General features: G+C 54.4%; 1 protein-coding gene across 1 annotated transcript; it reads left to right on the top strand.

The window, feature by feature from the left end:
• Positions 1-530: 530 nt before the first annotated feature.
• LOC116567973 (fatty-acid amide hydrolase 1) lies at positions 531-18,229 on the top strand. Its single transcript, XM_032303375.1, has 15 exons — positions 531-725; positions 7,721-7,834; positions 9,680-9,814; positions 10,018-10,151; positions 10,227-10,433; positions 10,681-10,721; positions 10,955-11,079; positions 12,189-12,314; positions 12,859-12,956; positions 14,928-15,027; positions 15,314-15,354; positions 16,140-16,179; positions 16,698-16,806; positions 17,281-17,426; positions 17,813-18,229. The coding sequence occupies exons 1-15, from the start codon at positions 531-533 to the stop codon at positions 17,939-17,941; spliced, it is 1,740 nt and encodes a 579-aa protein (XP_032159266.1). The 3' UTR covers positions 17,942-18,229.
• Positions 18,230-20,549: the final 2,320 nt, after the last annotated feature.

The raw sequence follows: 20,549 nt of genomic DNA, 5'->3' as shown, positions 1-20,549 counted from the left end.
GGGTTCCAGGGTTGGGAAAACGGAAGGGACAGCAGGTGGGCTCCCCACGGGACTTCCTGGGCCCCTCCCTCCTGGTGCTCCTGGGAGCCCCGAGCATGGGAGAGGTGGGCACCCGGGGAAGGTCTCCTGGAAAGATGCTTCTGAATTGTTTGCAGGGATTAATCAGGTCAGCGAACCCCATCAGTCGATCGCTGCTCCCTGTCCTCTTGGCAGTCCTTTGCCGCGGGGGGCTCCGGCTAGTCACGTCTTCGGGAGCTGGGGTCGTGGGGCAGCTGGGGGAAGCGGTTGGCCCTCCCGCCCCTCTCGGCTGGGTGCGAGCTTGCCCTTGACCGTTGCGCGCGTGCGGCCTCGGCCCGCTGCCAAGCAACAGCGCGCTTCCCCGCGGGCTGGCGGCAGCGCTGCGCTCCTCCCGCCCCTTCCGCGCAGGCGGGCGCGGGATCCTGGGCAGATCCAGGCCGGGTTTTGAGGCGGCACGCGCGCGTGCTGATTCCTCGTCTCTCGCTCCTGGCATCGGTCGGCCGCAGGAGATCATGGTACTGGACGAACTGTGGGCCGCGCTGTCTGGCGCCTCCGGGGCTGCCCTGGCCTGCTGCTTCGTGGCAGCGGCTGTGGCCCTGCGCTGGTCAAGCCGCCGGCCCGCGCGGCGCGCGGCGGCCCGGGCGCGACAGAGGCAGCAGGCAGCCCTGGAGACCATGGATAAGGCGGCTCAGCGCTTCCGCCTTCAGGTGACCGCTCGAGTCCGGTGTGTGGGGGGAGGCACAGGGCGGGGGTATCCCTAGCCGCATTTTCAGGCGCACTGGCGCGGGGCGGGGGAGCAGGTGGCGAGCAGCGCAGGTTTTACTTTCGGAACCCCTCCACGCCCTAATGCATTCCGTACTCTTTCCGAGTCAGGTAGAGCCAGCCGTGGGGAGAGTCAGGAAAACGAAAGGGACAGGGCAGGTCATGAAAGGACATCGCTGCACTGAGTCAAAGAGGAGCTTTGCTCAGTGCCAAAGAATCTCAAGATTGTTGGGACACTAAAATGCAAGCCTGAGAACCATTAGGATGCTCGGGTTTAGGACTTCAGAATCATGGGACGCCTGGGTGACTCAGTCGTTAAGGGTCTGTCTTCGGCTCAGGTCATGATCCCAGGATCCTGGGATTGAGCCCCCGCTTGGGCCCCCACATCGGGGCTCGTTGCTCAGGGGGAAGCCTGCTTCTCCCTCTCCCACTCCCCCTGCTTGTGTCCCCCCACCCTGTCAAATACATAAAATCTTAACAACAAAAACAAAAACAACAGAAAGACTTGGGAATCAGAGAGTGATGGCCAAGGAAATGTGGAGCACTCACAGTTCGAAGTGGTTAATTGTGCATGATGATCCTGAAAGCCAGCCAGGGAAGGACTTGCCTAAGTGCAAAGGGGACCAGGCTGGAACAGTTTCCCCAGCTCCTGCCGCCCAGGTGTTGTTCTAACCCCTGATAGGCCCCTTTCCTTGAGCTGGTGTAATTCTAGCCCTTCCCTGGATGATCTGTCAACAAGCTTTTCTCCTTCCGGATCAGCTCAGTGTGTGTTTAGGCCCCAGGGAGGGGCTAGAGGAGGGGACTTTCTCTCCAGGTGTTTGAGGCACAGGACCCAGGTAGAAGTCAAAATGATAAGTTCCAAGAGATGTTCTTATGTACGGAGAGAGGAAAAACTTGCCACGATCATTTGTGAGGGTTTGTGTTTGAGAGGATTCAGATCTGACAGGTGGGAAAGCATTCCAGGTGACTGGGGACACAATAGGAATCAGGAGGATAGAGTCATAGAAAATTGCACTTAGCAGATGCTCTGCTGCGGCAAGTGATTTTAGAGTTGGGGCAGAGCTGGAACTAGAACCTAGACACCCAGTGGGACTCTCTAGGCTCATTCCAGCCTGGGAGAATGGGGGTGGGGGATAATAGGTAGGGAGACTGGGCCTTGGGATGCCAGGCTCAGGGTCACCTGGGTGGCTCAGTCATTAAGCATCTGCCTTCAGCTCAGGTCATGATCTCAGAGTCCTGGGATCAAGCCCCGATTGAGCCCAACATCGGGCTCCCTGCTTAGCGAGAAGCCTGCGTCTCCCTCTCCCACTCCCCCTGCTTGTATTGCTTCTCTCTCTGTGTCAAATAAACAAATAAAATCTTAAAAAAAAAAAAAAAAAAGAAAAGGAAAAAAAAGGATGCCAGGCCCAGGGCGCAGCCTTGATCACAGTGAGGTTTTAGCTGGTATGAATTTACTCCATACTGCTCCCGGGCCAGGATATGTCATATTTATTTATTTGCTGATATAAATATGTATCTGGTTCCAGCCTCTATTCATCAAGCTGGCTGAAAAGCCATCAGTCAGTTCTTAGAGCTTCAGCCCAGACAGGCCACTGACCCTAACTGAGCCCAAGTGCTTCACTGTCTAGTCCTCCTCTTCTGGCTGAACTCTACGGTGCCCAAGAGAGGGACTAGCACCCATGGATCCTTGCAGTGCTGCCCGGCTCGGCCTGGTACCCTCCGATGCTCCCCAGACCCCCGTTCTGCAACAAAAGCCAGAATGCTGCCAGCCGGTTCTCCTAGCAAGAACTGTGTGGGGGCAGCTTCAGGGATCAGCCCACGGTTCCCACCTGCTGAACTTGCCTCCTTGTCACAAGAAACCCACCTGCTAGCAGGAGAGTGAGGTGGTAGAAGGATGCGCCTTCCTTCACTTCAGCTCCAGACGCCAGCATCTACAGTTTCCCTCTGGAGCAGCTGCCCTTCATTTTTTATTTTATTTTATTTTATTATTATTTTTAAAAGATTATTTATTTATTTATTTATTTGACACAGAGAGAGATCACAAGTAGACAGAGAGGCAGGCAGAGAAAGAGGGAAGCAGGCTCCCCGCTGAGCAGAGAGCCCGATGCGGGACTCGATCCCAGGACCTTTGAGATCCTGACCTGAGCCGAAGGCAGAGGCTCTAACCCACTGAGCCACCCAGGCACCCCTGCCCTTCATTATTTTTAAGAACAAAACCTTCCAGTGTTAGAAGATTTGGCTCTGAAATAGAAAATGCTGTTTTTGCACCCTTCCTGGGGCAAGAAAGCCTGGCCTCAGAACACCAATGCTTGGCTTTTCCAGGCAGGTAAACAGTGAAATTTACCTTTTGATTTTCCAGTGACTGTGGGGGAGATAGCAGTGTCTCAGTAGTTTCACTGGTGTGAACAATTCTCAAAGGGATGGGATCTTTTTTTTTTTTTTAATATTTTATTTATTTATTTATTTGACAGAGAGATCACGATTAGGCAGAGAGGTGGGCAGAGAGAGAGGAAGGAAAGCAGGCTCCCTGTTGAGCAGAGAGCCCGATGTGGGGCTCGATCCCAGGACCCTGGGTTCATGACCCAGCCGAAGGCAGAGGCTTTAATCCACTGAGCCACCCAGGTGCCCCAAAGGCATGGGGTCTTGATGACAGTAGCTCTGAAGGCACTGAGGGCAGTTAAGAGGGAGGTGGTTTAGCTGAACTCAGTCCCTTGGGACTTTGGGTCTAGCTCCTTTCTCCTTCCTGCGCCCGGATGCCTTTCTGCTTGGCTCTGGAGTCACTGGATGATGGGGATGTGGGATTTGAGGCTGTCTCAGCAGCCTTTCTTTTGGGGCTTTTTCAGCCCTGCCCCAAATAGCAAGGGACAGGAAGTTCAGCAGGGCCCTGGGCAGGCCCTGGGGGGATTACAGGAGCTGGTAGTACAGGTCTGGCCTGATGGACGGCTGATAAAGCTTGGCTGACTCGAAGCTTGAAGTTCCCTGGGAGCCCGGATGCCTCCAGGGTTCCCAGGCATCGCTGGAGGAGAGGGAATCCTAAGCTTCTCCTAAGTCATCACAAAACGATTCACCTCTCTCGACCTTGAGCAACTCCACAGTAAGGCCTGTTTCTGGTAACTCTGTGTTGACCCTGTGAGGCTTAATCTGTAACAACCCTTTGGCCACCTTTTCCCACTCACCCTGCCCCCTGAATGAGTTTTAATATCCTTTCTAGGCCGAAGAGAGGGACTAGCACCCATGGAATATGATGGCTGGGAGAGACATACCAGAGCACTGGCTCACGCCTCTGTGCCTTTTGCCCTCATCACTTACAACCCGTTTTGTCAGAACCCCACTGGTCTTAACAAGCACCACGTCTTTCCATTGGATCTGACCTGTAGTTCCATCTCCTGGGCTTCTCCAAGCCCCACTCGAACCTAACTTTAAAGGGAAATGATTCATAGATGAATTATTCGTTGAGACCAGGATCCGTGGCCTCCGTAACCAAAGGGAAAAGATATCTTGAAATAGAACAGACATGATAAAAACCATGAGGGAAAAAGAAAAAAGACGTGGAGGACCACGGAGGATCCCAGAAATTAGAGCAGTAGGGACCTCAAGGAGAAAAACCGCTAGTGGGGGGCAGCTGTTCAGCGATAGCTCTAGTATCCGATCCTGGAAAAAGAATGCTACAGGTGTCTGCTGTTCTCTGTTAGAATTCATTTGTACACATCTCTGCATTCTCCTTTCAAATGTCACTGCCCCCGTGTTTGTGGACTGGCCTCTTGGAGGCGCAGACTTTCCTGGGTGTCTTGTGAAACAGGGAATCTCTCAGCTGCCTGATAATTAGCTGAAGACTTAAAAAAAACAAGCGTTAGCAACGGTGTCATCAGCCATCTGCATTCAAGAACAAAGGACAGAGTTAAAATTTGTACTGAGAATGGAGAGAGCTTGCTGACAGCTTCGAATTGAGGCACACAGGGGCTCTTGGTGTCTTGTCGCAAGGTGGGAAATGGTGGTGACCAGACTGTTGGTGGTAATTACCCTAGTGTGTGTGGGGGGAGCTCTTCGCTGGCTTTTACTTTCTTTGCCATACTGCATTCTTTTCTACAGTGAGCACATTTATATAATCAGGAAAAAAAGAGCCATTTTGCTATTTCCGTCATCAAGTGAGCAAGGCAAGGTGTAGTTAGTAAGTATTGTGCATATAGCATGACTCCTTTGTGCCTACATATATAAATAATCACATACATGGTGGGTTTTTCATAAACTTTTTTTTTCTTTAAGTTTTCGTTAGAAACCATTAACTCTGGTTTCCTTTTTCAGTAGAGGGACTGGTCAGGGTGGTCCTCGGGGTGGGTGGGGGAAGTGTTCATTTTTCATTTTGTGTCTCCTTTTAAGAAATATATCACCAGCGGGGACACCTGGGTGGCTCAGTCGGTTGAAGGTCTGCCTTCAGCTCAGGTCATGATCCCGAGGTCCTGGGATTGAGCCCCTTGTCAGGCTACTTCCTTGGCAGGGAGCCTGCTTCTCCCTCTGCCTGATGCTCCCTCTGCTTGTGCTTTCTATCTCTCTCTCACTCAAATAAATAAATGAAATATTAAAAAAAAAAGAAATATATCACCAGGGATTATCAAGTGTGTGTGGAGAGATCACAGATTCATTTTTTTTCTTCTTTGTGGCACCCTGTATTTATATATATATATATATATATATATATATATATATATATCTCCCAAGTAAGTAATATATCTGTTTAACAAATGAAGGCTGGGGGTAGAGTGTTCTTGCTGTTAAGGCCCAGGTGCCAAGGACTTGTGGAGGGCATGAGTAGGCGATGTCTCAGGCAGGGGTGCGGAGGGGTCTGACCGGTGCCTGAAAGCACCTCTTGGCAAAGCCCTGGGCTTGTGCTGTGACAGGGACCTGCAGGGTAGGGGCAAGGACTGATTGGCTTTACACTTTGGCTTGGCAGGAAGGGTGATGGGTGGGGCAAGCCTTGGGCGAGGCAGGCAGTTAGGTGGCCCCTCTGTGAGCGAAGAGAAAAAGGCTGGTCACTGGCAAGGGTCTTGGTAGAGAGGATGGAGAAGTGGCCGTGTTCCAGAGCTACTTAGTGGGCACAGTGACTGACTGGATTTGGCTGTGGGTGGGAGGGAGAAAGTGCGGTCTGGGATGACTCCTTTGTCCTCATGTACCACCTAGAGAGATGGCAGCCCTTCCCCGAGCAAGGGTGCACGGAGCAGGAGCCGGTGGAAAGCGGGGGAGCAGTGAGCTCCGGGGGAAGGACCCAGGGGTGGGTGGCAATGGGAATGGCCCTGAACACCACAGCTCGATTGGGTCAGGCTGGATGGAGGGTCCAGAGGCCATGGGGTAGGTGGAGAGCCTGACTGGAAGCCACAAGAGGATTCACTTCTCCCAGCATCAGGGAGGAAACAAGAGGAAAGTGTCTCTTCCCACATCTGGCTCCTTCTCATCCTTCAGGTCACAGCCGAAAGAAACGTCACCTGCCAGGCCTGACCATCCCGTCTGAGCCAGTCCTCTGCTGTGTCCGTCACAGCAGTGTGTACTTGCCTTCTTGCACTTCCCATGAGCTGTCCATCATTTATTAACTTGTTTCTTTTCTTGAGTGTGGGTTCTCTGAAAGCGGGGACTTGTCTGTCTTGGTTACCTCCAAATGCATAACCCTTAACTTAGTCCTTGGCACACAGTAAGTGCTCAGAACATGTCTGTTGACTGACTGAATAAAGGGATGACAGAAGTAGCAGAGAAGCAGGAGAAAACCAGAGGAAGTCGAAGGGAGCCAGTGTGTGGTCTCAATACGTTTGAATCCCTCATGTGGATGAAGACATGGAGTGAAGAACAGAATCAAGTATCTCTTGGATTTGGCAAGAGGAGAGCCCAGGCCGGAGTGGGGCTGGGAAGTGGTGGCTGTGATTCAGAGATCTTCCTCTAGCTGTTTTTGCTAACTGGCTCTGTACCATTGAGGAGGGAGCGAGCTGGGTTTGCAGGCAGGGGCTGACCTCAGAGACTCTGGGAGCCTTCCAGGCCTGGCAGTCATGTGTCTGAAAAATTGTCCCCCCTCCTTCTGAGAGCTCTTCTCTCACCGCACGTACCTGTGTGACCTGCACCCCCACCCCACGCACCACAATGGGTTTTATTTTCTTCAAGTTATTTCTCACTGACTCAGACTCTTGTTTACTTTTTCATTACCTGCTCACTTCCCAAAGCATGAACTTCTTGTCTTTTTTGTTCAGTTGTATCCCCAGGCCTAGTTTGGGGCTTGGTACAGAGCAGACACCTAATACATATCTGGAAAGAAGGGGAAAAAAAAAAATCCCTCTTTAGGGATAACCTCTAGCTATAGCCCCAACCACCCAGGATAGTGTCTTCTTTTTCTTCTTCCTTTTTTTTTTTTTTTTTTTTTTGCCTCCCCTGCCAGGGGTTAGATGCAGGTGGCTAGATGCAGGTGGATAGCCAGTAGACGGGCTATGCTGAGTGGGCAGAGAACCGTAGTTTACCTGTATGGGCCTAGGTGACGCATTTAGCCTCTCAGGGCTTTGGTTTCTTTACCTGTGCAATAGGAATGGTAACAAGATTTAATCAACACCCAGAGTGTACCAGCATGGGGGCTATAGGCAGTTGTTAGTGGTGGGGGTTTGTAATGATTTTATAACATTTTCATAACATAACTTTTCAGCCTGGGCGTGGCCTTTCCCAGGGCAGCCTCTCCCATAACCTTCTGGAAGAGATATATCTGTATTGTCTGTAGGTGGCAAGGACCTGCCTAGGCTGGGCCACATGTCTGGTGTCAGAGCAGCAGGTGGGCGTGTCTATCGTACATTCCCACATGACAGTGAGCATCTGCTTTGCCAGGTGTGGGGACTTAGGGGCACTGGGCCACATGTGTCTGCTGTTAGCACTTGGGGCATATGTGGAGAGGGGTTACTTACCTGGGGTGTCTTTTCAGAACCCTGACCTGGACTCAGAGGCCTTGCTGGCCCTGCCCCTGACCCAGCTGGTGCAGAAGTTACACAGTGGGGAGCTGTCCCCTGAGGCTGCACTCTTCACCTATGTTGGAAAGGTAAGGTCTGGACCCCAGGGATCCTCCCTCTCTCTGCAAAGGCTGTGGGGAAAACCTGGCCTGGAGGTCGTCTCTCTGAGGGCCAGGGTGGGACAGTGCCAGGGGCTACCAGGAGCTGCATGAGGGAGAGAGAAATAGAGAGAAAGAGAGGAGAAAGAGAGAGAAGCGCTGACTCTGTGTGTGTGCTTCTGTGGGGGCGACACAGAGCATGTTGTCTTAGCTTAAGAGCCTGGCGTTCAGCCCAGACTTCCCTCTCCCGCCCGCCTCCACCCCATCGGTCACCAAGTGTGGTCTGTTCTCTTTCTATAGCTCTCTCCAGTCCAACCCCTGGTCCCCATGCCGCCAGCAGCCATCTCCCTCCTGGCCGGATGCCCTCTCAGGTTTCCAGTTCTTCAAACTCTGCTCTTCGGCTCCTTGCTGACTCCAGCATCCTGTCTGGTCAAGGCCTTCTGGAGGGTGGGCCTCAGTAGCTCTACTGTCGGGGGTTTCCTGGCACCCAGAGGTTGCCATGCGGAGCCCTGCCTTGTGCGGGACTCCCTTTACCTGGAAGGCTCTTCTCCCTCTTCTTTGCCCCATCTGAGGCAACAGGCACTGCCAGCTGAACCTTTGGGGCTCAGAGAAGGAGATCCTCTTTCAGGGATCTGACCCTCCTCCCCTCCTAACCCAAATTAGGGTTCCCTCTTCAGTGCTCACTTTTTAACACATTTCTCTGGGTGTTTTTGCACTTGCCTTGGCCTCTTTCTGGGTCAACATGGGTCCCTTGTGGACAGAGCTTGTCTTACTTGTCTTTATACTTAGTGCTGGGCCCTCTGTCTTTTCACGTAGTAAGTGTTCCAGGCATCTGTTTGAAACCAAGGGAAGGAAAGAAAGAGTTGGGCTTTGTGAGTTCCTTGCTTGTGGTTTCTCTGTGCTTTGTGAATTCTTTGCTTGTGGTTTCTCGAAGCAGAGTGTGTGGCAGTGAGTATGACCACTAAGCCGATCCATGGGCGTGAGTGACAGCTGGGTGAATGACAGCTACTGAGCGAGGGGGAGGGAGGCTGACAATGGAGGGAGGACCCTGGACCCCTGCCCTGGATGCCCCGAGGGGACACAGGCAGGCTCAGCAGACCAATGTGTCTCCTCTTTCAGTGTCCCTGAAAAGCGGCTGCCCTACCTTTTCACCCACAGATCTCACGGGCTGAGGTGTGGCAGTGCAGCCCACACCCATTTTCCTCAGATGTCTCACAGGGACAGCAGTATCATTTCCTTTTAGGCAAGCTCCCACTCCTTTAACTGATAGGTATCAGCCAGTTGCTCCGTGTGACTTGATTATCAGATTCAAGAGTTTCCGGGGGTGGGGAGGCTTAGCTGGGGCTGGTGTGGGCCAGGCCTAGGGCAGGAGAGAAACTGCTGGCCTCTGGGAGGCTGGCAGCTGGGTCTATCCGTGCTCTGTGCTGACTCCCAGTGTGACCTGAGGTGGGGACCTGCCCCTGTCTGCTTCACTGACAGATATGGCTTAGAGGTCAAAGGTCATCTCCCTCCCAGCTCATCCCCTCTGGGGAGTGTCTGAGGCCAGTGCTTGTTGCTCCTTTGGGTGCCTGGGTTGTGCCCTGGCCCTGGAGGTGCTCTCTCCATCTTGGGGGTTGAGGCCAGATGCTGCCAGGGTGACGCTGGGGCTAGATGTCCCGGATGAGGTGGGTGCTGGGCTCTCAATTATTCTCCATGCTCCTGGCTCTGGGCTTTGTTGCTGGTCACCCTTTCCCTGTGTAGACTTAAAGAGGCCAATTTTATATAATGTATATTTGACCACAGCTAAAAACAAAAGCCAGAGTCACTCTGCCCTGTGTCCATTTCTCCCTCCTCCAGGCCTGGGAAGTAAACAAAGGAACCAACTGTGTGACTACCTACCTGGCAGACTGTGAGACTCAGCTGTCCCAGGCCCCACGGCGGGGTCTGCTCTATGGCGTTCCTGTGAGCCTCAAGGAGTGCTTCAGCTGCAAGGTGTGCCCCACCTCCTGTCTGGCTCTGACCCCCACCCCACTCCTGCACCCCTGTCCCTGTCAGCTGGCTTTGCCTCCTCGCTTACCTGGGGCCCTCCAAGGCTTAGCCTTGGCCTGCAGGATGGCAGTGGCAGTGGGTCCTGGGCCGCTGAAGGGCCCCTGAGTTGTCAGCCACAGCCCTCTGGTGCTGGTCCCTCCCTCCAGGGCCATGACTCCACGCTGGGCTTGAGTCTGAACGAGAGCGTGCCCGCAGAGTGTGACAGTGTGGTGGTGCAGGTCCTGAAGCTACAAGGAGCCGTGCCCTTTGTGCACACCAACGTCCCTCAGTCCATGTTCAGGTGGGCTCGTGCATGGGCGGGGCCAGGGACTCTGGCCCCAGTGCACCTGGGCTGACCTGTTCCTGCTTCCCCCAGCTATGACTGCAGTAACCCCCTCTTTGGCCAGACCTTGAATCCGTGGAAGCCCTCCAAAAGCCCAGGAGGCTCCTCCGGGGGTGAAGGGGCCCTTATTGGGGCTGGAGGCTCCCCACTGGGCTTAGGCACTGACATTGGAGGCAGCATCCGCTTTCCCTCCTCCTTCTGTGGCATCTGTGGCCTCAAGCCCACGGCGAACCGTATCAGGTATGGTGTGGGTGGTGGGTGGAAGGAGCTTCTGGGTCTCTTGCTGTGTGGTCTTAGTCTAGCTTCCAAACTCTTTAGGCCCCAGGCAGGGAGTCCCTTGCTGGGGTTTTGCTGGGAGGGAATGTCAGTGCCATTGGCCTTGGTTTCTAGTTTCCAAAGTGGTGAGAGTTCTAAGCTGCTGTGTGGGTTTGGGGTTGGGCAGAGGGTGACCATTTCCTGTTTCCGACATCTTGTGTTTCTTATCCAGCAAAAGTGGCCTGAAGGGCTGTGTCTATGGACAGGTAGCAGGTGAGGTCTGGGGTTCCCTCAGTGCCCTGGAGGAGGGGGGGGTCTGCCTGATCCACCTCTGCTCCTGCCTCTCCTGGGGGCAGTGTTTGGCTCCCAGGCTAGTCTAGGTCTGAGTTCCTACCTCCTTGTCTCCGCTCACACTCCTGGGCCATGGCCCAGCCCTTGCTTGGACCCAGCCCCAGAGCCCATTAGGGCAGGGTGATCTTTCTTCCTTCCCCTCCCTGCCCTCACAGTGCAGATCTCAGTCGGCCCCATGGCCCGAGATGTGGAAAGCCTAGCACTGTGCCTTCGAGCACTGCTGTGTGAAGACATGTTCCGTCTGGACCCCACAGTGCCCCCGCTGCCCTTCAGGGAGGAGGTGAGCAGGGGGTGGGGTTGGGTGTGGGGTAGAGTTTGGCTATTGCTGGTGCTCTGGAGCCCAGAGAGCAGCCCCAGGCACTGTGGGCAGGTCTTGGAGGCTCTGTCTCTTGAAAAGCACCCTCCAAGGGTCTGAAGTTGGGCTCAGCTGCTGCTCCACAGAGAGCCGCCAGATGGAGCCCTTGCCCACCTATGGCAACCCTAGGACTTCTGAGGCTGGGCTGGGAGGCTTCCTTGGAGGAAAGATGCCTCGCTTCTGGCCTCAGCCTCACCTGCTGACCCTGAGAGATAGGAGTCACTTCTCAGCCCAAGAACCATTTGTAGGAGAACTAGGGTGTTTCTTGGCAGGCAGAAAATCTGGGCTGGGTGGGGTGAGCTCCCCCTCCCTAGCAGAGGTTATTCTAACCACTCAGTGGTTTAAGAACCCCTTCCTGGGGCGCCTGGGTGGCTCAGAGGGTTAAGCCTCTGCCTTCAGCTCAGGTCATGGTCTCAGGGTCCTGGGATAGAGCCCTGCATCAGGCTCTCTGCTCTGCGGGGAGCCTGCTTCCCCTTCTCTCTCTGCCTGCCTCCGCCTACTTGTGATCTCTCTCTCTGTCTCTGTGTCAAGTAAATAAATAATCTTAAAAAAACCCGAAAAAAGCAAAAAAACAAAAAAAATTCCTTCCTGAGAGGAAGGGAAGGAGGAAATGAGGTCCTTGTGATGTGGTCTGGAAAGAATTATCACGGGAGCCAAGACTTGCAATCCTGAAACAGGCAGTAGACTCCTCGACTCAGGAGACAGGTTACCTGGGTCCTGGACTTAGTATTGTCAGTCTGCGCTGGGTGGACTTGGGTGAGTCCCAGCCCAACTCCAGCCCGTTTGCCTATCTCCTTATCTAGACCCGAAGCCTCAGTTTCATCATATGGCCAGTGAGAATGCAGAGTCGTTGTGAAACGGTTTTGTGAAAGGGTCAGATGCAGAAAGGGGCAGCCTCTTTGGCACCCGGTTTTCTGGGGATCCGGGCTGCAACCTTGCAGCTGTGTTTGGGACTGAGTAGCATCTCTGATCTCTGGGAGCCCTAAACTGGGCCACCCTCTTGACACGATTCTGATTCTGAGGTTTTGGTCCAGGTCTACACAAGCTCTCGGCCACTGCGTGTGGGGTATTATGAGACCGACAAATATACCATGCCCACCCCGGCCATGAAGCGGGCCGTGCTGGAGACAAAGCAGAGCCTTGAGGCTGCTGGCCACACGGTATGGCTGTGGGGACCCGGAAGTCCTGGTATGGCCCCTCCTTCAGGGAAACGTTCCTGGTACCCGTGACTGTCACCTGTCCCTAGTGTCCTTTCACCCATCACCCAGGGGATGGTTTTGTGGTTGGGATGGAAACGATGTCCCTGCAGGACCCGCAGATAGAAGGTTGATCACAAGTGTGAGGTTATGTGATGGCTGGGGAGCTCAGCTCTGTGCCGAGGATGAGGGAGCATCGCACTGGGAAGCTCCCGTCCAACACAAGCAGTGGTGCACACTGCCCAGGGGTTCCTGCCATCTGAGGACAGTGTGCTTGTGGTTTTCGTCTGTTCATCTGAGACAAGTTTATGGGTAGCTTGACTCCTCTCATGATGTGAATTTTTAGGGAGTTTGCATGGGTCAGGACACCTGCCTTTGTGGCTCTAGGGAGGGCTCCCTCGGCAGCAGGGCTGGTCCAACCCATCCTCAGGGCTGCCTGGGCAGCATGGGGGGTGGGGCATGGGAGTCAAGCGTTTCTCAGGGGCCCTTATACCGCTCAATCTTGCAGCTGGTTCCCTTCCTGCCAAGCAACATACCCCATGCTCTGGAGACCCTGTCAACCGGTGGGCTATTCAGTGATGGCGGCCACAGCTTCCTGCAGAACTTGTGAGTGATGTTGGCCTTTGGGCTCTGGGGTGGGGTCAGGACATGGGTAGACCCAGGGAGATCAGCTGGGTCCTGTTACTCCCTGGATGGGCTGCTCTGGTGGAAGATGGGGGCCAGGCCTCCACTGAATACAAAGAAGGTCCGAGTGTTCTGGGCAGGGACCTCACTGCCCCTCTAACTGTGCAGGTGGAGCCTGGAGATCCCTGGCCAGGGAGACTTTAGAAAGGCACCAGCTCGAGGGGAGGCTGAACTGAGCAGAGCCCGAGTGATGAAAACTCACTGGGAGAAGGGGGTGGGCAGGGGAGTTGCTTGTCTACTGGGGAAAGATTGAGAGATAAGCAAAGGGTGAAGCAAGAAGAGAGAGGTCTACACATCATGCTGTGACTTCAGGCTCCTCTGACTTGAGCCAAGCCTGTCTTTTGAGTACTTTTCTCTTCTGTAGAGTGGGTGGGTTGGATCAGACCTACTTTAAGGAACTTTGCAGAGCTCATGTTTATTTTTTTTATAGCCCTTTTTAAAAAAGATTTTATTTATTTATTTGACAGAGAGTGAGATCACAAGTAGGCAGAGAGGCAGGCAGAAAGAGAGAGGAGGAAGCAGGCTCCCCGCTGAGCAGAGAGCCTGATTCGGAGCTCGATCCCAGGACCCTGAGATCATGACCTGAGCTGAAGACAGAGGCTTTAACCCACTGAGCCACCCAGGCACCCCTATAGCTCTTTAAAAAAAAAAAAAAAAAGATTTTATTTATTTGTTTGACACACACACAGAGAGAGAGATCACAAGCAGGAGGAGAGGCAGAAGGAGAGGGAGAAGAGCCCCATACAGGACTCCCCATATGGGACTCAATCCCAGGACCCTGGGATCACGACCTGAGCCAAAGGCAGACACTTAACCAACTGAGTCAGCCAGGCATCCCAGAGCTCATTAGAGAAGCTGGTTCCATTTAGAAGCTTCCAGTCCTTAAGGGTTGACAGAGGTGCAAGAAAGACCTGTGACACTACCTCCTGCTGATGTGGGCTCAGCTGATGAGACCTCTGCTTGTGGCTGAGTAGGGTCCAGGCCTCAGCACGAGGGGCTGCCCCTCACTCTGGCTCTGGGGATAAAGCCCTAGGGTCGGCCTCCTGAGACCTTTCCCCAAGCTCTAGAGCTAGAGACAGCCTCAGAAATAAGAGTCATTACGGCTCCACTTGTCTCTCTAGGCCCGCATCTGCATCAGTAGGGAATGCCCTCAGTGTCAGGTCCTGGCCGGGGAAATGTTGCCCTCGTGGAGTCCTTATCACTTTGAGCTGAGTGAGCCAGGGAGGGAGATGCAGAGTCCTGCCTCAAGAAGCTCCAGGGATATGGAGTGGAGTCCGGGTGTCCCAAATGATAAGCAGAAACAAGTCATATGTCTAAACGGAGGCAGGTAGGGGGCACCTGGGTGGCTTAGTCAGTTAAGCGTCTGCCTTCGGCTCAGGTCAGGATCCTGGGGTCCTGGGATCAAGTCCCATGTCAGGCTTCCTGCTCAATGGGGAGCTTGCTTCTCCCTCTGCCTCTGCCCCCCACCCCAGGGGCACTCTCTGTCTCAAATAAACAAATACAATCTTTTTAAAAAATAAAAAATACCCCTGAAACAGATAATACATTATATGTTAATTTTTAAAAATACATAAATAATAAATAAATAAAAGGAGGCAGACAGGGGTGCCTGGCTAGCTCAGTCCATACAACATGGGACTCTTGATCTCGGGGTTGTGAATTTGAATCCCATGTTGGGTGTAGAGATTACTTAAAGAAAAAAAAAGAAAATCTTAAAAAAAAAGAAAAAAAAAGGAACGAAGGCAGATGAAGGGGTTGGAGACCAGCGGTTACGAGTCTCGCGGAGGTGGGGGTTTCATAGAGTAGATGACATTGAGCTGGGGGTGCTGTGGGCAGGGGCAGGGCAGGAGGGAGGACCGGAGGGAGTGCTGGACTGGACCCTTTGTCTCCCAGCAAAGGTGATTTCGTGGATCCCTGCCTGGGGGACCTGATCCCCATTCTGAAGATACCAAGGTGGTTGAAAGGACTGCTGGCTTTCCTGCTGAAGCCTCTGGTGAGGGCACAGGAGCAGAGGGCTGGGGGGCGCTGGGAGGGAGCCTCTGGGGCTCTTCCCCTCTCGCCTTAGCGGCAAGCACAGCCTCCTCTTCTCTCTACCCCCCACCCAGACTCTTCTCTCCCCATGCCCTGCAATCTTCAGCCAGTCACATGCTGAAAGAGGGGCTGACCTGGGACCTGGGGGAAGGGACAGAGGGAAGAGACACAGGTGGCTTGGCCTGAAGAAGGTTGTTGTCCACTCTCAGCCCAGAACTGAGTCACTGACACTGTTTTGTCCTTCGCAGCTCCCAAGGATGGCAGCTTTTCTTAACAGCATGAAGCCCCGGTAAGGACATTTCCTGTGCCTAGTTCCTGCCCCCCTCTTCTCCTGACTTGGGGTTAAGTGGTTTCTGATGGGAAGAGCCAAGGGAAGTGGGTGCTGAGGCTAGAAGTGGCCCAGCCAGGGTGGCAACCTCTGTAGCTTTCAGATGGGACCTTGATGTTTGTCTTCGCAGAGTCTAGGTCCAGCTAGAGAGGAGGGGCCTGAAGGAGATCACAGAAAGAGACCAGGTGGAGAGGAGAAGACCTGGCTAGACGAGGGTAGTAAGGACCAGGAAAGGAAGCATCGGGGAGGCCCAAGGTAGAGGGGGCTACTGAGGAAACTGTGAGAGACCTGCTCTTAGAGGTCTGACAGGAGCTGAGCTACACTGGGTCCTGTTGTCCCCTTAGTGGCTCGGGTGGGAAAAGCAGGCTATAAATGGCCTCATTTTTAGGCCCTGACATACTGAGGACTTGCCCCTTCTCTCACTGCCAGGCATTCAGGACTTTTGACAGCTCTGGTCTCTGGTATCCTAAGGGTCATTGGGAATTGGGCCTGATCTGGCCTGGCTCTGCTGTAAAGTCATCAAGTGACACAGTCTACATCCCTCGTGGGGCCTGTTTTTCTCCACAGGATGTGAACTTAGGGATTTGAACTTCTTTCCTGTGCTACCTTCCTCTCAGAGCTCTCCTAGTTGAGAACGGTCCATGGAGGAGTGAGATCTGGGAGGTGGTGTTAAGAGTAGGGGTCTGATGTTGCTACTCCCCATGGCTGTGACCTTGAGGGCCAGTGACCTCCTTTCTTCTGCCCAGGTCGGCTGGCAAGCTCTGGGAACTGCAGCATGAGATCGAGGTGAGGCCAGACCCCCTACTGACTAGAGTCAGGCAGGGTATGGGGTGGGATTGGAAAGGGCACCTGCCAGTGGGATCTCTTAGCCATGGTTCCCTCTGGACCCCTGGAGTGGTCTGTCATTTCCCCTTCCACTCCCCGGACTGGTCTGTTCTGGCCCTGCTCTCTGGTCCTCACTCGCCTGGGTGCTCATCCTTGGGTGCTGGCCCAGTCTGCAGCATCTGTCCTGGATGCCCCCTTCACTGCCCCCTTCCCCCCTCTACCCCCAGTACTGTCCAGAACTAGTGGCCCTGCTCTGGCAGGAAAAATGATGTCTACAGTTCACATGGGAGGTAGAGCAGTGGAGGCCTCCTGGAAGCAGCTGTGCTAGATGCCCTGAGGACCTCCATCCCAGTGTGGCTTAATCCAGAGAAGGGCCAGGTGCTGGGCCCCCAGCCAGCCCCATCACTGTCCCTCCATTGAGGAGTCCATGCAATGGGCTGGGTCTGAGGGCTTCCCCTGGTGTGCTGGCCTCCTCCCAGGTGTTCCGCAACTCTGTGATTGCCCAGTGGAGAGCGCTGGACCTGGATGTGCTGCTCACTCCCATGCTGGGCCCTGCTCTGGACCTGAACGCCCCAGGCAAGGCCACAGGTGAGGTCAGCTGCCCCAGCACACATCTCGGACACTCCCACCTGCCTTTCCTCTTCTGTGAATTCAGCCCAGTGCCCAACAGGCTGCTGGGAAGTACAAGCGGAGCCTTGGGGAGGGTTGCACCGCTCCAGGAGGTCCCTGCCCTTGAGGAGCTCACAGTCCAACTGGCTGGAGAGATGGGAGTCATCTGGGAGCTCTGCACGCTGAAGTTGGAGATCTTGAGATCCAGAGCCTGTGGTTTGGGGAGGTGCAGTTTAAAGTCCAGATGAGATTTAGAAAAGCCAGGAAAAATAGGAACAAGGGTCCAGGTGCGGAAACTTCCTGGGCAAAGGCACAGGACAGGACTCAGCAGGCTCTCCAGACTGCCCTGAATCTGGATCCCTGGGCTTTGTCATTCATTTAAGTCTGGGCTCTGGGAGATAGCCTGTCTCACTTGGTGGGGGCAGGGCTCCAGCTCCCTGTGGTCCCTTTCAGGTGCAGTCAGCTACACTCTGCTCTACAACTGCCTGGACTTCCCTGCGGGAGTGGTGCCTGTCACCTCGGTGACCGAAGACGACGAGGCCCAGATGGAACATTACAGGGGCTACTTTGGGGATATCTGGGACAATGTGGTACAGAAGGTGAGGCCACGGGGCCTGGCCTAGCCCCTGTGCACCCCCTTCCCCTGGACTCCCACCCATACCCCAACTCTGGCTGCTGGGAGGGATGCAGCATAAGCACGTGCAGTCCTTGCCTCTCTCCCCTCCTCCCCTCCCCTCCTCCCTCCTCCCCTCCCCTTCCCATTAAGTAAGCTCTACACCCAATGTGGGGCTCAACCTCACAACTCCAAGATCAGGAGTTGAGTGAGTTGAGTTGAGTGAGCCAGCCAGGCGCCCCCTGGCGGTTCCCAGAAAGACTGCGGCCTGACTCTGCTGTGCTGCCCCTCCTCTCCAGCTGGGGTGCTCCCTGGTCCCTGGTGGAGTCCTGTCTCCATCGCCTTCCATCCCGGTACCTGTGTCCCCTGCAGGCCATGAAGAAAAGCGTGGGGATGCCCGTGGCCGTGCAGTGCGTGGCTCTGCCCTGGCAGGAAGAGTTGTGTCTGCGGTTCATGCGGGAGGTGGAGCGACTGATGACCCCTGAAAAGCAGCCATCCTGACTTCGGCCTGCCCGTCCGTCTGGCTCCTGAGGACCTGAGACCCTCTTGGTCTGCGCCCAGCCTTGTCTGGGCACAGCTGCTGCCCTGGGAGGAGAAATTTGGCTTGGGGCAGAGGATTCCCTGTCCCCCTCCCCCAACCCCCTACAAGAAGCACAGACCCCCTGAGTCTGGACCTTGCTCCCCATTCTGGTCCCCTCCCTCTGCTCTGACACCCCTCCTTGTGGCAGGCAGTGGGTATGACTTGGGCAGAAGCCCACTAACAATCAAGAAATGTTTCTAGTCTCTGTACTTTGTGGCTGTCATTGTTAGAGCACTGGGGGTTGAGCCATACTCGGGCCTTGGGCCTTGTCAGTCTCCTGGTTCCCAGCCCCCCACAGGAGAGACACTGGCTTCTTGTGGCCCCAGCACCTCCCCCTCCCCCACTCCCCCCACACTTAGACTAAACCCTACTTTGCTGGGCATTGCCCTTCTCTCTTTGCTCCTTCCCTCTGCTCCTTCCCTCTCCTTTCTGCTCCTCTGCCATTAAATCCTCTGAGGCCCTGCTCAGATCACTCTTTCTTGAGAAGGCCTTCCCCCGTTCCTCTAGGTCCTGAAATAGGTGAGCTGTTTCTTCCCAGTCTATCCTGTGTAGTGGGCCTCTGTGGGCAGGTTTGCTTTTCTTAAGACACTGGCTCTCCTTGACTGCAGGGACCCTAATGTTATGTCTTTGTTCTTAGTGACCAGGGCTGGGCACCGGGCAGCAGGGAGTCTGGAGTTCTGGCCAGGAGGTGGCGCTGTTGCCCCCCCCCAAGGCCCATAGGCCTTGGGAAGAGAGCACGAGACAAGGTGATCTGGTACAGAGTGCTCACAGGGCTGGCTAAGGACTGGATTGTTCTAGCTAGGCTTCCTGAAGGACCTGTGTTGAGTGTGGAAGGTTCTCAGAAGCTGAGATGGGAATAAGGACATCCCAGGGCGAAGGAGCCATACACCCAGAGCTCATGAAGAGTTCAATAGACGGAAGTGTTGAATGGGCAAAGGAGGAGCAGCAGAGATGTAGGTGGAGGCCAAACCAAGGTGGACTTTGAGGGTCAGTTCAGGAACTTGAATCGTGTCTCAAGGGCAACAGGGAGTTTTTAAAGGATCCCACAGCTGCAGTGAGGAGAGTAGATTGGGCAACCAGAGCCTGGAGAGGGACGAGGAGGCTGCTCCATGTCCATGATCCTAGTCTGGGGAAGGGGACATGGAGCCTGAGCTAGGCCATGGCCCAGGGGTAGGGAAAGAAGTGGTTTGGGAATTGACAGTTGGGATGGAAGTGAGTGGTCTCTGCTCAGAGTCTCACCTCTGCCCTATCTGTCAACCTCCCTCCTACACGACTGCTTTGACTGGCGGGTGGGAGGGGGGCTAGTCTGTGACTAATCTGGGAACTTCTTGGCCCCCTTAAGCCAGAACTTACTCTCGCCTGGCCCCAGCCCTATCTCCCCTGTTTACTGCAGAAGATGTTTCTGAGCCTGAGCTCTTGGGTAAGGCACGTGCCCAGTTCTATCTGGCTCTTTTCAGATTCTTCTCAGGGCACCTTGCTTTCCCAAGGCTTCCTTCTCCTTCCTGACTTTCCTACTCCTTCGGAGGGGCTTTTTCTACCGGGTTATGTGCCCAGTGGCCACTGCACTGTCTGACAGTGGTGTCCCTGCCTCAGTAGGACTGGTTTCAGGGTAGACGCAAGGGCTGATCAGAGGGCCTAACTTACACGGGCACTTAGATCGGGATGGCCAGGTTGTTGGGCCCTGCCCAGATTCCTTGTAACTACTGTGTCATTTTGCCTCATATCATTCCCTAGAATCATCTGTACCCACCTCCCCTCCACCAAGCCTCTGACTCCTGCCCCATTTCTCTCTTTGATATCCTTGTGCTTTTTTTTTTTTTTTTTAAAGATTTATTTATTGGTGATGGGAGCAGCTGGGTGGCTCAGTCAGTTAAACATCTGCCTTTGGCTCAGGTCATGATCCCAGAGTCTGGCTCCTTGCTCAGCAAGGAGTCTGCTTCTCCCTCTCCCTCTGTCCCTTCCCTCCCACTCATGCTTCCTCCCACCCCATAAAGAAATAAAATCTTAAAAAGATTACTTATTGTAGAGAGTACACATGCATGAGTCGGGTGGGGGGGGTGTTGGGCAGAGGGAGAGAGAGAGAATCCTCAGGCAGGCTCCCCACCAGGCAGGGAGCCCAACCGCAGGGGCGGGGTGGAGGGTGGTGCAGAGGGCCGGATCTCAAGACCTTGATATCATGACATGAGCTGAAATCAAGGGTCAGCCGCTTAACTGACTGAACCACCCAGGTGCTCCAGTATCCCTGTGCTCTTAGACACAAAGCTGTAAGATGGGGGTGCCTGTGCTCTTCCCTTCACTGCTTCACTGCTTCACCCTTTGAGCCCCAGTGTGGCCTCACCCAACCCTGGGCTCAGTGGGTGCTGGAGCTCTACCAAGACTGACTCCCAACCTTGAGAGGCTCGGGGACTTATGGGGATGGTTAGCCATTAACACGAACGCATCAGCTCCCTGGGAGATCAGGGCTTGGGGAAAGGTTATACTAAGGGACAAATGCTGCCAAGGGGTGGGGGAGGTGGTCGCTGTGGCTAG

This window comes from Mustela erminea, chromosome 10 (genome assembly GCF_009829155.1).
Source record: "Mustela erminea isolate mMusErm1 chromosome 10, mMusErm1.Pri, whole genome shotgun sequence".
Classification (NCBI taxonomy): Eukaryota; Metazoa; Chordata; class Mammalia; order Carnivora; family Mustelidae; genus Mustela; species Mustela erminea.
This window is presented reverse-complemented; position numbering and strand designations above follow the sequence as displayed.